Genomic DNA, 17174 nt, shown 5'->3' with positions numbered 1-17174 from the left:
TTTTCTGCAGTCAGGAATGCCATTTGTTTTACTGTGTCCAATTCTGCACCCAAGAATGTTCTTGTCTGGGATGGGATCAGCCTTGACTTTTTTAAATTGACTGTGTATCCCAGGGCTTGTAGCAAGCAAATGACCCTTTGTAAATCTGTTGTCAGCTTGTCTTTGTTGTCCGCTTGTAGCAGGCAGTCGTCCAGGTATGGATAGATTTGGATTCCCTGTAGCCTGCAATGAGCAATTACTGATGCCAGGCATTTTGTGAATACTCTGGGCGCAGTAGATAAGCCAAAGGGCAATGCTGAGAATTGATAATGCTCTGATCCTGCAAGGAATCTGAGGTATCTTCTGCAAATTGGTCGGATGGGGACGTGCAGGTATGCCTCCTTGAGATCTAGAGTCACCAGCCAACACTCCTTGCCCAGCATGGGAAGAAGTTGCTGTAAGGTCAGCATTTTGAATTTTGGAACGATGATGTATGTGTTTAAGACGGACAGATTGAGAATGGGTCTCCAAGTTTTTTCTTTTCTTGGGACTAGAAAGAGTCTGGAGTAAAATCCTTTGCCCTGTTGATTTACTGGTACTCTCTCCACAGCTCTCATGTTGGTTAGCTGAGTTACCTGGTTTAGAGCTTCTGCTTTTTGAGTTGGAGGTAAGTTTGGCATTCCTCTGTTTACTGGTAAGGTGTGGAAGTGGAACCTGTAGCCTTGATCTATGGTTTTTAAAATCCACTTGTCTTTTGTGATATAGTGCCAATTTTGTGAAAATAAGGCTAACTTTCCGCCTAAAGGTGCTGCTATTTGCTCTCTGGTAGGCGGTGTCAGAGCCAAGTCACTGTGATTGTCCTGTTGCAGTGGCAGTGGTTGTGTCAGTGCCTCGCTGGTTATTACCTTGCCACTGTCGTCCTCTGTAGGCACTTCCTCTGGATTGGTTTCTGCCTCTAGAGCATCTATACCTGCCTCTTTGGGTCTTTGAGGAGTCTGGAATGGACCAATTTTTGGCAGGCCAGTTTCTGTTAAACCGAGGGGGCTGAACCTGTAAGAAATCCTTAACTGTTTGTACAGATTTTGCCTTCTCTTCCATTTTCTTCATTACCTGTTGAGCAGAGGTACCAAATAGACTGTCCTTATCCATAGGAGCATCTAACAGCTTTGCTTTTACATGATCCGGCAGGACCTGCTCTTTCAACCATGCATGCCTTCTTATCACTGTGCCAGTCATGGCTGATCTAAATGAAGCCTCCAGTGCATCATAGTCACATTTCAAGGAATGGTTACTAACCTGCTGTATGTTATTCACCATTTCTAAAACATATTTCTTATCTATGGATTCTTCAGAGGAAAGTTTCTTAGTCAACTGATCAAGCATAAACTCTTGGTATTGGATCATGTGAAACTGACAGTTTAAAGCTCTAGCTGAGAGAGTGGCAGAGGTGTAAACTTTTTTGCCCCATCTGTCTAAAGACCTGGCTTCCCTTTCAGAAGGGAGAGGGTTTTTTGTAGAGGTAGAAGCTACTGCCTTAGGCCCCTGGGATATAGTCTCAGGGTCTGCAAGTGGGGCCTTGAAAAGGTGGTGATGAGTGTTAGGTACCCTGTAAAATCTGTCTGGTTTGGCAGGGGCTGGGGGTAAAGAATCAGGTGCAGTGCAAACATCATTAAATGCATCATCCACAACAGGCAAAACTGGAGGTATAGCTAAGGGCCTGTGTTGTGGTAGGTGCAGAAAGGTTCTAAGCCTTTTTCTTGAGTCTGAGAAATCTTGTCCTTGCCATTGGAATTGCTCTCTCATGGCATGTAAAGTTTCCCCAAAAGAGAATTCCTCTGGTGGAGAGACAGATGGAATGGAATCATCAACATCGGAGTCTTCATAAGTGGACAAAGGAGCCTCTGGCTGGTCTGTAGTGTCTGAGTCTTCCGAAGAATCATCAGAGCACTCCTGTTGGGGTGGCTCTGTCCTAGGTCTCTTTTCTGGAGGCTGAGAGGCCCTGTCTGGGTGTGATTGGGATCCCCTAATTAAGGAAATCAAATCCTCTGCCAGAGTAAGCATTTGAGAGCTAGAAGCGTGTCTGTGTGAGGGGGCCTTAGCAGGAACTGTTTTAACAGTTTTGGCTGCCTTGGCCCTGGCAAAGGCCTTGATAGACATGGCTGCAGGAGGCCTAGCAGCACCACGTGCTGGGGTAGAAACATCCAAAGGGATGGTGTCAGATAAATCACTAGAAGCCACAGTGGTAGGCAAAATTTCAGAGGCCGATTCAAGTGAAGTAGCAGGAGCCTCGGTAGTAGTCATGGATTCGGCTGAGGATTGACCGGTTTTCTCGGTTTCGTCCGAAACCGAGACACTCGCGGTTTGCTTATCCGTGGTTTCGGCCGAAACCGCGGACCGCGAGTGTCGGTCTTTTTCTTTGCGTTTTTTAATTATTTGGGTAGTCGGATGATCCGACGGCATAATGTACGCAAAATCTGAACCGAAAAACTGTTCAGCAAACTCCGACCGACGCCTAAGCGTTCGTCGGTTGAAGGAAGCACAGGCTAAACAGGCAGCTACGTCGTGGTCTGGGCCTAAACAAGGTAGGCAGTAAGAGTGGAAATCCTTATGAGGTATTTGTTTCCCACAAGTTAAACAATTATTTACTTTTTCTGACATCGGCTGAGGCAAGAAAAGGTCCCCAACGGGGTACTTAGCTTTTTAGAAGTCTTCGAAGTAGTATTCGGTAGTAGGAATCTCTGGATCTGACCGACCGGCACTTGCGAACAGCTTCTGCTTCGGGCGCCACGCGGCAAGAAAGACTGAGGAAAATGGCATTGGCTGATGCCTTTATACCCGAAGACCAGCAGAGATGACGTCGGGTGAAGTGCGACATCAGCCGAAGCCGGACCCAGACTTTGGAATCCGGCCGACCGAAGGGCTGCCTGACGACAGGACAACCCATTTGTTATGACTGCAGATGCATCCATGAAGGACATCTGCTTCTGGCTCCGCAGCAAGAAAGACTGATGTAATGGCATCGGCTGCCTTACTTTACACTACTGACGACCTAACGTCAGTCCTGAAGCGACAGCAAACGACGCAGAAATATTAAGCCTCTGGTATTCGGGCCGGCCGAGGGCTACCCTGGCAGGGATAACCCAAATGTGATGACTGCAACAGTGAAACACAAAGAACATCAAACATCCGGCAGGTGCTATCACAGAACAAACATTCTGTAGGTACTATACTTCATTCTGTCAACACTACCACGATACACCCACTGAGTGCTATCACAGTAAACCCACTTATACAACTAGTCAGTACCGTTACAGTACATCCAGTTGGTACTACCATAGTACTTCCCATCACTAACATCACATTGCATCCCAACAGTACTTTTTTAGTACAGCCAGTCCATACCACCATTCCACTGTTCTTAATTTATAGGAGAGTGCATTTTGTTGGGTGACATAAAACCTGAAGGCTGAAGCACTGGTAAATAAAGGGAGGAACTCCTGGTGCTTGAAACAAAAAAAAAAAAAAAAAAAAAAAAAAGAAAGAAAAAAACATGCAACAGTAGCCACGTGAATTTACAGATAAAGTCTTTAAAGCAGAACAGTTTTTAAAGGAAAAGTACTTCACAAACTGAGTTCTGAACTAGTACAAGGGCCCAATTACTGTTCTCAGTCTGAACACACATTCACCCCAGACAAACCATCAGTATATGTTCTAGTAGTGGCTGGGCTGACAGATCTGCTGACCACTGCATCTACAACGAATTATGCCAGTCCATTTCTCCATTAAATCATCTGTCTCCTATCCCTACCTTCCTACTCAATCCTGGTACCTTACGCGTTTATCCTTTGTAAGCACAGACACAAAATTAATATAGAATATCTGCCTGCTCATTTGCTTTGTTGTATTCCTGCCTTCTTTCCTTAACTTGTTTACTTCGAAACCACAACCACAAATATCTGACAATATTTACCTACACTTTTTTAAGGCCCACACATGATTAAATGAGATGAAACAATCTGCTACTGCAGGGCCCAGAAAGTATGTCAGAGTTCTAACAGCAAGAACAGACCGAAGCAGAGTTAAAAGAAATTCAATGTGAAAACCAGAACTGACACTCTGTAAACAGAGCACAAAACTGAAGTTTGGAAGCACAATGCCAGGCTTGAATGGGAGTTTAACTAAATAATGAAATGAATTTACAACATAAAGAGAGATTTGCGACCAGCATAGTTCACATGCCACACTCAAAAAACCCTACATTCCTACAAACTGGTAGTTAACATGTCACAGGTCCTGTATACGTCACAAATAATGGGATCACAATAGGAAAATATTCACTTCTTACAACATCAAATGGAAATAAAAGTATCTTAAGCAGCTGTCATCAGCCGTAGAATTTCTCACCATTGAGAATGCCTAATTAATGCACCACATTTCAGACAAAAACTAGCTCTACTGAGTCTGGTCTGTCTACACGTATACTTACTTTGTATTTCTATCATTTTAACTCAACCATTTTGAGCCTTTTCAGTGTCAAAATGATTTTAGTTTTGCTTCATGTTAGCTCACTACACAAAGCAGATAAAAACTTCTTAACATAAACATGGCAATCAATCATATTCCACACAGGGTACAAGAAATGTCTACAGTGTTCATGTTCTAGGTTTCAGTAATTTAAGAATAGGGGAACATCTTTCATTTCATAATGTTTACATTTACAAAGAGCCACATCTTCTGTTTCACACCAGACTTCTGCAGTTTGTAAATTCAGTGCAAATGTGCGAATGTAGACAGCTTCCAAGAGTCAGACCTACCTGTGACTGCACACTGGCTCCCACTCGAGAACTCTGGTAAGAATCGCCATTTAATGACTGTGTGTTCACAAACAAATCACCATGGTCATTTGTGTTAAAGCTACCTGGGAAAGGAAAGAGACAAAGACCATCAATCTCATGCGCAGTCTCCTCTTGTCAGGATATAAACATAAGCCAACAATCCACATCAAGAAACACAGGATGAAATCTCACCTCAGATTACCATGAAAACAAAAACTAACATTTATTTTATTTAGGTTTAAGACTGGCAGACCTTTGTTTTTTTACCATTTGCAGTAGTTATATGTGAAACACCTTAACATTTTCAGCAGGGTAAGCTGGCAATTCATCAAGATTTTTTCAAGCTATTTTATACGGGTGAATTCAAAAACTTTAAAAAAGGCACCAAACAACTGTATTCATTTTCATTCAATGCTCACAACCACTGTGCTATGGCAACTGAAAGTACTGCCATCTTTTCATACGACTGTACAATACCTGGATAAAACTTTAAAATTACAAAGGAAAAAATAACTTTCTAAATGTACTTTAGTAATATCAAATACATTAATGATCAAAATATAAATCAGGGTTTCTTATCACCTGATATGTACACCTTTATGACACTGAAAATACAGTATAAACACTATTACAGTATTTATTCAAAAACAATATTGGATGCTGGAGCACTCAACTTTTGAATGCTGCATACAACTTTTAAGATAAACCAGGCGACACACTCAGAAAATACAAAAAATACAACTTTGATAATTTAGTACTTATGAAACAATACTTTACAAAATCTAAACAAAATATTAAAGAAAATCTTGAAAAATCAGTTCATTTTGGTAAAGATTAAATTATTGGGGGGGGCAAGAACAGATGAGGCCTCGAGTCCTAAGTTCATAAAACACCCTTCTAAATATAGCCTTGACTCTAATGTACTATTTATGTCAGATGTGAATGAGAAGTCTGACAATGATATGCTTATATTGTCTCCTTACATACCAATGTTCTCATTACATTGTTCCCTCCTCTAACCTCTCGTATCTTACTCTATGACCTTTACTAGCAACTGTACCATTGCAATTCTCACCAGAATGGCCAATGACGTCTGTGGCATACGGTTCACTGCCTTGTGAAACACAACATTCACAGGGTCATGTTAACAGACTCAAACACTGAGGCTTGATTTTCCATCAACCACCCACTACTCTGCTCACAGGTACAATTATACGTAGAGTTAACTATAATATTACCTTAAGAAATAGGTAAGCCTCCCTGGGTCATCAAAAGGTGCACAGGTTTGCTGAGGAAGCGTAATACCTACTGACCATCAAAGACTGATGTCATGAATCAGATGTTGGAGCTTCCATGCTGCAAAGGGGTTGCCACAGTTCTAGAATGCAGCAAAACTTCAGTCAATATCACAATGCAACCTGCTGTTATGGTTATCGATCTAGCTTGCGTTTGAAGCAAAGTGTGATTTACCTCACAACTCATAGGTAAGGTTTAAGCAATGTTACAAAACAATAAAGATCAGGGACACACTTTATAATCTGCCGTGTTACTCTTGCAGCTGCAATAATGAGGAGTCCAACCAGAACTACATTTTCTGGTCATAATAAGTTTAAGTGCACTGCCAAAAAATTAAGAACTGTAAGGTAAACAAAATCAAGTTCTGTAAGTACAGAGCAGATCATCACTGATACACTAGGTGGATCCTTTGGTTGCTTTATTCAAAATTCTCACCCACTTAAAAGAACACAATGCAATATTTTGTACAATTCTTAGAAATTAACACAACATATAACCTGCATATTAATGCTCATCATCTTAATTATTTTCTGATAATTAAGTCTGTAGCTTGCATCTATACTATGTCAGTAACTATGCAATACTTGACTTGTGCTATCTATCAAACCTCCTCGTGTGACATACTTCAATGGCACTGAATTCAATTCAAAATTCTCCAACTAGAAAAACAACTAGGTAAAACAGTTCTTGCTATGGATGCAGTAAGTATTTAAGACAAACTGAGGTGATTACAATATTTACACCTTGTCACATTGTACTACTTGTAACTGTATATGGAAGTTTTTATTACTACAGGTGCTAAAATGCAATGTCATTCAGCATCTTACTGCTGCTGAATTTGTAACAGACACTATTAAATCACTAAATTATTCACTGCTAGCTAGAATTACCAGAGTTTGGTGTTGATGGGGAGTTCGACTGGCTTCCATGGGTCACTGCATTTGTAGCATCTACTGCTGTTTTGGCCGCATAAATGTTGGCTTCCTCTTGGAATTTGCCTATATTTTTCTTATACCTTATCCTCTTGTTACCAAACCAGTTAGATACCTGCATTGATGACAACATACATGGAAAAAATCAATATATAAGAGGAGGAATTTTCTTATGTCCTCATGAAAAAATAAATGTGTGTTAACATTTAAGATAAAACAGCCTCAATATTACAGGGCAACTTTTTCAGTACCTTTGGATCACTAATGACATCATCTCCATGACGTCACCCTTGTTAAGACAGAGGTGCAAGGAGCCATCTGAGATCAGTTAGCTCAGTGACGGGTCTCAACCAGGGCACACATTCCTTTTTCCAGTAATATTCATATTGCTAATGGCAACTTGCAAGCAAATGACTCATTCCAATGCCTCCTGCCAAAAGCCAGTCTTTGGCTACTGGTAGAAACTTCAGCTAACAACTCATTCTAGAAAGTTGCCTACAAAGCAAATATTAAAAAGGATCCTCTATATAGCAATCTGTTCAGATATACAATCCTCTTACACTGAACTGAGTAGGTCCTTCCCATTGTCGATATCAGGGTCTAAATTATCTTTACAAAATAAAATTGTGTGAAGGTACTTACTGTAACAGTAGATGTTCATGGGAGAGATCACCATAGCAGCAAAATGTAACAATGGTTTTACTCTCACCAGCACAGCTGCATTCGAACTTGAATTCTTCACCAGTTACCACTCCTCTGCAAAAACCAATACAGGTATTGATCTGAAGCCAAGATGTAGCATGACAGTACAGTTGTGTACACTTATAAATGTAGATGTTCGAGTGTATTCACTGTTGCAGTCATTACATTTGGGTAATCTGCTGGCAGGTTGCCCACAGTTGGCCTGAATATCAAAGTCTTGGGTCCTGCGTTGGTTGCTGTCTCTTCTTCCATGACGTCAGGTCGTCAGGGGTATAAAACAGGCAGCCAACGCCATTTTATTTAGTTTTTCTTGCCCCAGATGTCAGGTGCCCCCCAAATGGGGAGCAGAAATGTATATAAATATATAACTATACATACATGCAATGGTCACAACATAAACTTTACCTTCATCTAAAAGCAAATACACCACAAAGGCTGTAGAATATAGTGAAGGAAAGACAAGCTGTAGAATAAAGGGGGATGGCGGGTGGGTAACCCGGACTGCAACAGTGAATACACTCGAACATCTACATTTATGGTAAGTGTACACAACTGTACTATGCTCTTCATGTTTCACTGCTGCAGCCATTACATTTGGGTAGAATCTCAAAGCTATGGATGGGAGGCTGGAGCTAAATAGCATTAGGGGCGGCTATAAGGCCCTGCAGAACTGCAGTGGCAAAGCCTGCCCTGGACTTAGAGAAGAGAGGCAAATGATAATGCTTTTTAAAAGTATGATCAGAACTCCAAGTAGCAGCTTCTAGAATGTCTTTGGTTGGTACCCCTCTGAGAAAAGCTGCTGATGTAGATGCAGCCCTGGTGGAATGAGACCTAATGACCCTGGGCACAGGTTTACCATGATGCAAATAGCAGAAATGAATGCAGTGGCTTATCCACTTTGAAATAGTCTGCTTTGAAATAGCCTTTCCCTCTGATCCTGCAGCAAATGCCACCAGTAGCTGCTCAATTTTTCTTAGAGATTTGGTTCTGTTTAAGTAGATTCTTAGTTGTCTGTGCACGTCCAAGGAATGCAGAATCAGCTCCCCCTTGTTCTGTGGATTTGGATAAAAAGTTGGCAGGTGAATAGTTTGGTTAAGAGCCACACTGGATACCACATTAGGCATAAAAGAAGGATTGGTCCTGAGGGACACCCTGTCTGGGTAAAATATAATAAAAGGCTCCACAGCCATGAGGGCCTGTAGCTCTGAAACCCTTCTTCCTGAAGTGATTGTCAGAAGTAAAGCTGTTTTCCATGATAAAAACTTTTTATCTGCAGTAGCAGCTGGTTCAAATGGAGGCAGGGTGAGCTTTTCCAACACAAAATTGAGGTCCCATGGAGGAATTTGTAATCTTCTGGGAGGCCTTAATTTTTTTGCCCCTCTAAGATACTGTTTTAGCAAAGGATGAGAAAAGATTGGTGGCTCTGTGTTGTAATGAGCCGAGATGGCAGAGGCACGGATTTTTATTGATGAAAAAGATAGGCCTTTGTCAAGCATCTCAGTCAGGTATTGTAAAATCTGAGGAATATTTGGCTTTGCTGTGTCAGTTCCTTGTGCTTGGTTCCAAGCACAGAATCTCTTCCATTTATCAGCATAAGATTTTCTAGTACTAGGCCTTCTGGCTTCCAAAATGACATCCATCATAGATTTACTGAGAGGTGCTGTTTGAATAACTACATGATCAGCCATGCTGCCAGGTTCAGAGTTTGGAGCTGATTGTGCAGGATCTGATTGTTTTGCTGAGACAGTAAATGAGGTATTTGAGGTAAGTACCAAGGAGGGAGTTAAGACATATTCTTTAGGATTGGATACCAGTGTTGGCGAGGCCAGTCCGGGGCAATTAGAATCATTTTTGTTTTTTCTTGTCTGACCTTTAGTAGGACCTTGGAAAGAAGAGGCAGAGGAGGAAAGGCGTAAACTGATGGGCTTTTCCAACTAAAGGATAGGGCATCCATTTTCCATGCTTGTCTGTGATAAGTCCTTGTGCAGAATTTGTCCAGTTGATAATTCTGGGGAGAGGCAAACAGATCTATGTCCGGGCTCCCCCATTTCTTTGTTATCATGCTGAAGACTTGTGGATCCAGTTTCCACTCGTGAGGGTCCATAAGGTTTCTGCTTAGGTCGTCTGCCAGAGTATTTTGTTTTCCTGGCAGGAATTGAGCTTGAAGATGTACTTGGTATGTCAAGGTTGTGTCCCACAATGCCATGGCTAGTCTGTAAAGGGGGTAGGAGTGGGTGCCTCCCTGCTTGTTTATGTACCACATAAAGACGGACAACACCACAGTTATCAGTAGTTGTCCTGGATGAAGTAAGTCCTTGAAGGCTGTCAGGGCATTCTGAACAGCTAACATCTCTTTCTGGTTGATATGCAGATGCACTTGTTTTGGGCTCCATATGCCCTGAATGCAGCTCCCCGCCAGGTGGGCCCCCCATGCATAGTCTGATGTGTCTGTAGTTAAGGTTTGGCTGGCAGGGGGTACAGTGAAAGACCATCCCATGTTCTGGTGACATGTCTCTGCCCACCAAAGAAACTCCTGTTGTAGGCAGGGAATGAGAGGAATCATTGTTTCCAGACTGTGACAATGTTGACTCCATAAACTTTTTAGGTACCACTGTAGTTTCCTCCAATGCAGTCTTGCATATGGAATCAGTAGAATGCAGGATGCCATGAACCCCAAAGCCTGCAGAATTTGTCTTGCAGATAACTGGGTTTTTGTTGCCATCTGTTTGAAGTAAATAGTCAGTTGCCTTTGTTTGTCTGGCGTAAGGAAAGCCATCTAGGCAGTTGTATTCAAGCTTGCACCCAGGAATGCTATCTTTTGAGAGGGTACCAGTTGTGATTTATTTTCGTTTATTGTGTACCCTAGGCATGTTAGAAGCCTTTTCACAAATGCCAGATGCTGAAGAAGAATGCGCTTGTTTTCTGCTTGAATAAGAGAGTCGTCCAAGTAAGGACAGATTTGTATACTTCTTTGTCTGCAAAATGCAATTACTGGTGCCAGGCACTTTGTAAAGACCCTGGGCGCAGTAGATAAGCCAAAGGGCAGTGCACAGAATTGGTAATGCATGAAGCCAGCCTTGAAGTGGAGGTATCTTCTGCACAATTCCCTTATTGGGATATGCAGGTATGCTTCTTTTAAGTCTAAAGTCACTAGCCAAGCGTTCTTGCCCAGCATGGGAAGAAGCTGCTGCAAAGTTGGCATTTTGAATTTTGGTATGTCCAAGAATGTGTTCAAAATTGATAAATCCAGTACTGAGCGCCAGGCCTTGCCTTTTCTGGGTACCAAGAACAGTCTTGAGTAAAACCCTTGTCCTTTTTCCTGTTCTGGCACTGGCTGAATAGCCCCCATATCCATGAGGGACGTAACTTGTTTCTGTGCCTCTGCCCATTGATTTGTGGCAGATCTGGCCAACTGTTTGGAACTGGCAGAGTGTGGAAATGAAATCTGTATCCCTGGGATACTACGTTTAATACCCACTTTTCCTGGGTTATTAACTGCCAATTTTTAGCATGAAGTGCTAACTTTCCCCCTAAGAGGGTTGCCAAAAGATAAGTGCTTGGTGATGGCAGAGGGAAGTCATCGAGACTGTTTACTGTAGGGTTGCGCTTTATTTCTTCCAGATTTTGAGGTAGAGGCACCCCATTGCTTTGACCTGTAAGAATCCTGTGATTGGAATCTAGAGCCTTTAGAGCGCCTGGATTTGCCCCGTGAAGCTCCGTCGGACACAGGAAAGGACCAATTTTTTTGTAGGCCAATGTCTACTGAATCTTGGTGGCTGCACTTGTAAAAAGTCTTTTACAGTTTGCATACACTTAGCTTTGTCTTCCATTTTCTTTAAAACCTCTTCTGCCTTAATACCAAACAGAGTATCATGCTGTAAAGGTGTATCCAGCAATTTAGCTTTAACATGATCAGGCAAATTTTGCTCTTTTAGCCAGGCATGCCTTCTAATCACAGATCCAGTAACTGTGGTCCTGCAGGAGGCCTCTAAGGTATCAAAACCACATTGCAAAGTATGCTTTCCAACTTGGTCTGCTGCATGCAATGATTCCTATAATTCTTTATTTTCCACACATTCAGAAATCAACATCATTTTCTGTTTCAGTAATCCCATAACATGCTGTTGATATTTAAGCATATGAAACTGGCAGTTTAAGGCCCTAATTGCCAAGGTTGCAGATGTATAAACCTTCTTTCCCCATCTATCCAGCGCCCTGGAGTCTCTATCAGAGGGGGTAGGATTTTTAGCTGTTGAGGCCTTTACACCTTTGGGACTCTGTGAGATACTTTCAGGGTCATCAGCAGGGTTTTTAAATAAAAATTTGTGTGAATCAGGAACCCTGTAATATCTGTCTGGCTTGCTAGGAGCCGGAGGTAAGGAGTCTGGAGTCCTGCTTGATTCCGAAAACAAATCATCAACAATGTCTAATACAGGAGGTATGGTTAAAGGCCTATGCTGAGGGAGAAGAAGGAACTCCCTAAGCCTCTTTTTTGACTCTGAGAAATCTTGACTCTCCCAATGAAAATGCTCCCTCAAAGTATGCAAGGTTTCTCCAAAGGAATAATCTTCAGGAGGAGATGCAGATGGGATGGATTCCTCTGCATCTGAATCCTCATAGGGTGGTATAGAAAATTCCTTTTCAGAAGAGGAGTCAGAAGAAACAGAAACCTGATCTGAAGATTCATAATCAGTGTCTTGCCTAGGCCTCTTATCAGGAGGGGGTTGGGAACCCCTGATCAAGGTAATTAGGACTTCAGCCATTTTGATCATCTGTTTTTTGGGCATAGAGGCCTGAGCACGTGGCTCATGCTTCAGTTTTTTAGCTTTAGAAGTTGCTTTTGTCTTTGATTTTGAAGCTGGCGCCGGTTTTATATAGAAATGCTGAGGCCTGAAGACACCCTCAGAAGCCGATGCCTGCTCAGCGGCTCCTGACCCATCCGAGGGAGAGACATCCGCGGGTACAATACTTTGAGAATCTCGTGGCGTGCCAGATTCCACATTGGTCTCGGTAGAGGCCTGTGACTTGAAAGTAGTGGGTATCAGGGGCTGCGAAAGCACCTCACTGAGTACCAGCGACTGGCTTAGGGGAAGCTTCGTCGTCAGTTTTGGACCTCAACGGTCTGTCTCTGTCCTTTTTTTTGCGTTTTTTGTGAACTCCGGTAGTCAGACTGCTATCCGACATTTCAGGGTAGTTAAATCTGCTTCCAAAATATTTTGAAGCAAAGATATACCGACGCTGAATAGTGCGTTGGTTAAATCTAGCACAAAACCAACAGCAAGGCATGTTATGATCTGGGCCTAGGCAAGGAAGACAGTACAAATGGAAATCCTTATGACGTATTTGCTTCCCACAAGTAATGCAATTATTAACTTTTACTGACATCGGTATGGAGCAAGAAAAAGTTTCCCCAATGGGGTACTTAGCTTTAAGTGAAGACTTCGGTTCTGAAACTTGAATTTGAAAATTTCAGGAGTTGGCCGACCAGCACTTGCGAACTGCTTCTGCTTCGGGCACCACTCGGCAAGAAAGACTAACGAAAATGGCGTTGGCTGCCTGTTTTATACCCCTGACGACCTGACATCATGGAAGAAGAGACAGCAACTGACACAGGACCCAAGACTTTGATATTCAGGCCAACTGAGGGCAACCTGCCAGCAGATTACCCAAATGTAATGACTGCAACAGTGAAACACTAAGAACATCTAGTATAGGCTCTCCATAAAATAAATATTGCCAGGCCCCATTTCATATTTAGTGGAACTTGCAGTACGCCAACAACAGTGAATGCATGCCATAAACACAACACAATATTACACAAGTAATCCTTAAGGTTACATAAAACCAGTATGTCTAAGGTGGAACCCCAATCCCAAATACGGATGATAGGGGGACAACCTGTAATGTTAATGCTACAGTGATCTCTCTCCCCTAATGATAAACTCACCACTACAGCAGCTGTGCAAACAAAATGAATAACGCCACAAATACAATCATAAACATGGTAAAAAATAACAGACAGAGATGGATGTCCAGTTGTTAGCCAAAACTTTCTAGCAGTAAGATATCCCCTAAGGTACATGGTTGCTACCTTCCACTATGGGCACTAGAGGGCAACGTGACTATAATAAAAGAGCAACCTTCATGCTTTTTTCTGTTCTTCTTTGGTGTCTAGGAATAGGAAGACAGACTGTACCAACAAATGCTTCCGTAGCACACTTTAGAAGCCTTAGAAAGAAGAAATAAGTAAGGTATGTCTAAGACTGCAATAATGTTCTCATATGCATAAAAAACTACGCACTGCACAACTCAAATGGCATTTAAAACATGGCTTAAGTTGGTTGTAGTACCTCCAGGGTGGGACTGCATGGGTATAAGCATGAGAGACTTAACTGACATCCATAAATGAGCTGATGTCACATACTAATTAGACAGGAATGACACACACGGTGATTTTTCTGTTATGTTGCAGACTTCCATTTTATTTACTGCCTGTGTAGGAAGACTGCCTAAGCAGAATGTAGTGCCAAAGACCCAAGTTAAAGGTGAAAATTGAAGAGAAATTGACCCAATGGCCGCAAACTTCCCCTCTGTGTGTACTGCCAATAACTTTTCACTCTGTTCTATAGCTGAAGGGCACCAGACATTGAAGAGATGGTCTCAGACGGACACTGCATCTTTACTGGTTATTTAGTACTGAACTTTCAGGAAGTATTCAGCTGCACATTAACATTGAAGCGACTATACTAAGTTACAGGGACAAATTTTAGCTCTTGCACTTATAAACTTAGAAAGTTGACAGAATAGCAGGTTTTAATAAACTTAGAAAGTTGACAGAATAGCAGGTTTTACATTAATATACATTTTCTAACTGGTCTGAAACTCAACCATCTTTTTCATCTTCAATCCTCAATAAGTTGCCATAAAACCAAAAATTTTATGAAGAACAGACAAAAACCAAGATATTCTTGGAAATTCTAGGCAGCTGAAAGAATTTACTTCAATCATACTGGAACTAATATACATGCTGAATATTCATGAGGAATATTTGTCCTAACCTTGTGAATATTCATTATGTAATCATCAGTGGCATTATTGGGTGGTGTGATGTGATGCAATGCTGAAGGTGAGGTTTGGGCAGGGTTTGCTACTGCACATCCCACACGTACTATACAGACTGGGGACTCAAAACATTGTAAAGAAAGTTTGCTGCGACATAACAAAGCAACTATATGATAAAGGTATGAAATATCTTCCACAAGGAACTATGCAAGGAGTACCAGGGGGATGAAGAGACATAGGGTCACTACTGCAGAATAGGCTGTGAGTCTGTCCTTACACTGAGGTTTGCCCCAAGGACCAGTGCTGCAAAAAAAGTACAGTTTTGTACCTACCATAAATGTAGATGTTCGAGGATCTCCATTGCTGCAGTCCTTACATATGGGGTAGTCCGCTGTCCACAATCGGCCCGAATACCAAAGGGCTAGAACCGGCGTCGGTCATCAGCGCCCGAGACTGACGTCAGAACGTGCCAGTACAAATGCGCATGACCGACGCCATATCCTCAGTCTTTCTTGCCTCAGACGTCAGAATGCAAAAAACACCACCCAAAACCCAACCTAAAAGAGATAAGGGGGAAGGAGGGAGGGAAAATTGGACTGCAGCAATGGAGATCCTCGAACATCTACATTTATGGTAGGTACAAAACTGTACTATGTTCTTCGTCTCCCATTGCTGCAGTCCTTACATATGGGTAGAATCCCAGAGCAACGGAAAAAAGGGAGGCTGGCTAACTAAATAGCATTAGGAGCTGCTAACATGCCCTGTAAGATTGCAGTGGCAAACCCAGCCCTAGACCTAGAATAAAGAGGTAAATGATAATGCTTTGTAAAGGTATGTACAGAACTCCAAGTAGCTGCCTCTAGAATGTCTTTAGTAGCTACCCCTCTCAAAAAAGCAGTAGAGGTGGCCGTAGCCCTAGTAGAATGAGGCCTGATCCCAACTGGAACATCCTTTCCATGATGAGAGTAACAAAAAGCAATACAATGGCCAATCCACTTGGAAATAGTTTGTTTCGAGACAGCTTTCCCCTGTGAAGTCAAAGCAAAAGAAACAAATAATTGTTGAGACCTTCTGAACTCTTTGGTTCTGCTCAAATAATACCTTAACTGCCTATGTACATCCAAAGAATGCAAAACTTTTTCCCCTTTATTTTGGGGGTTAGCATAAAAAGTAGGCAAATGTATAGATTGGTTCAATGCCACATTAGAAATCACCTTAGGCATAAAAGTAGGATTAGTACGTAAGGAAACTCTGTCCTTGTGAAAAATCAGAAAAGGTTCCACTGCCATGAGGGCCTGTAATTCAGATACCCTTCTAGCAGAAGTAACAGCCAACAAAAAAGCAGTCTTCCAAGACAGCAACTTCAATTCAGCTGTAGCTGCAGGTTCAAAAGGAGGCAGGGTCAGCTTTTCCAAAACAAAATTAAGATCCCAGGCAGAAGTAGGAGCTCTTCGTGGGGGTCTTATATTCTTTGCCCCTCTAAGAAACTGTTTAACCAATGGATGTGAAAACAAAGGAGGGTCACAATCATAGTGAGCAGAAATAGTTGCAGCATGCACTTTTACAGAAGAGAAGGACAAACCCTTGTCCAATAAAACAGTCAAATATTGCAATGTACAACTCAAATTAGGCAATTTGACATCAAAGCCTTTAGCTGAACCCCAAAGAAAAAATCTCTTCCATTTATCAGCATAAACCTTTCGAGTACTAGGTCGCCTGGCTTCCAAAATAACATCCAAAACTTGTTGAGGGAGCTGAAGGCCCTCCTTCTTTAAAACAGAATGCGCCAGGCTGTCAGGTGTAGGGATTGCACCCTGACATTGAGAAAATGATTGTTTTCCTGAGACAATAAGTGAGGAATCTGTGGTAATGGCCAAGGTGTCCCATGAATTAAGCTCCTCAACAGAGGGTACCAATGCTGACGAGGCCAATCCGGTGCTATAAGGATCATGCAAGGTTTGTCCCTCCTGACTTTCAATAGTACCTTTGGAAGAAGAGGCAAAGGAGGAAAAGCATACACGTGAAGGTTGCTCCAACTGAAGGATAGTGCATCTATTTTCCAGGCTTTTGGATGAAACAGCCTTGTGCAAAACAGAGGCAGTTGGTAATTCAGAGGAGAAGCGAACAGATCTATGTCTGGCGTTCCCCAAGCCATGGTCAACTGAAGAAATACTTGAGGGTCCAACTTCCATTCGTGAGGATCCACCATCTGTCTGCTCAGAACATCTGCTAAAGAATTTTGTGCTCCTGGCAGAAACTGTGCTCGAAGAGTGATGTGCAGATTTAAAGCAGTTTCCCATAACAGCATTGCTTGTCTGCAAAGAGGGTAAGAATGAGTTCCCCCCCTGCTTGTTGATGTACCACATGA

The 17174-nt window shown here is 42.2% G+C and overlaps 1 protein-coding gene across 1 annotated transcript in view; it reads right to left on the bottom strand.

Moving 5' to 3' along the window:
- The window catches only part of LOC122812358 (pre-B-cell leukemia transcription factor 1-like), a 1042107-nt gene that overhangs the window by 154915 nt on the left and 870018 nt on the right, over positions 1-17174 (bottom strand). The window contains exons 6-7 of the mRNA XM_044084783.1: positions 7001-7157; positions 4794-4897 (exon numbers count right to left, since the gene is read on the bottom strand). Coding sequence (XP_043940718.1) covers positions 4794-4897; positions 7001-7157 — 261 coding nt within the window. The remainder of the gene's footprint in view (positions 1-4793; positions 4898-7000; positions 7158-17174) is intronic.

This window comes from Protopterus annectens, chromosome 9.part0 (genome assembly GCF_019279795.1).
Source record: "Protopterus annectens isolate FY-2018-M chromosome 9.part0, PAN1.0, whole genome shotgun sequence".
NCBI classification, from domain to species: Eukaryota; Metazoa; Chordata; order Ceratodontiformes; family Protopteridae; genus Protopterus; species Protopterus annectens.
The sequence above is the reverse complement of the archived record's forward strand: the minus strand, read 5'-3'. Positions and strand labels throughout refer to the sequence as shown.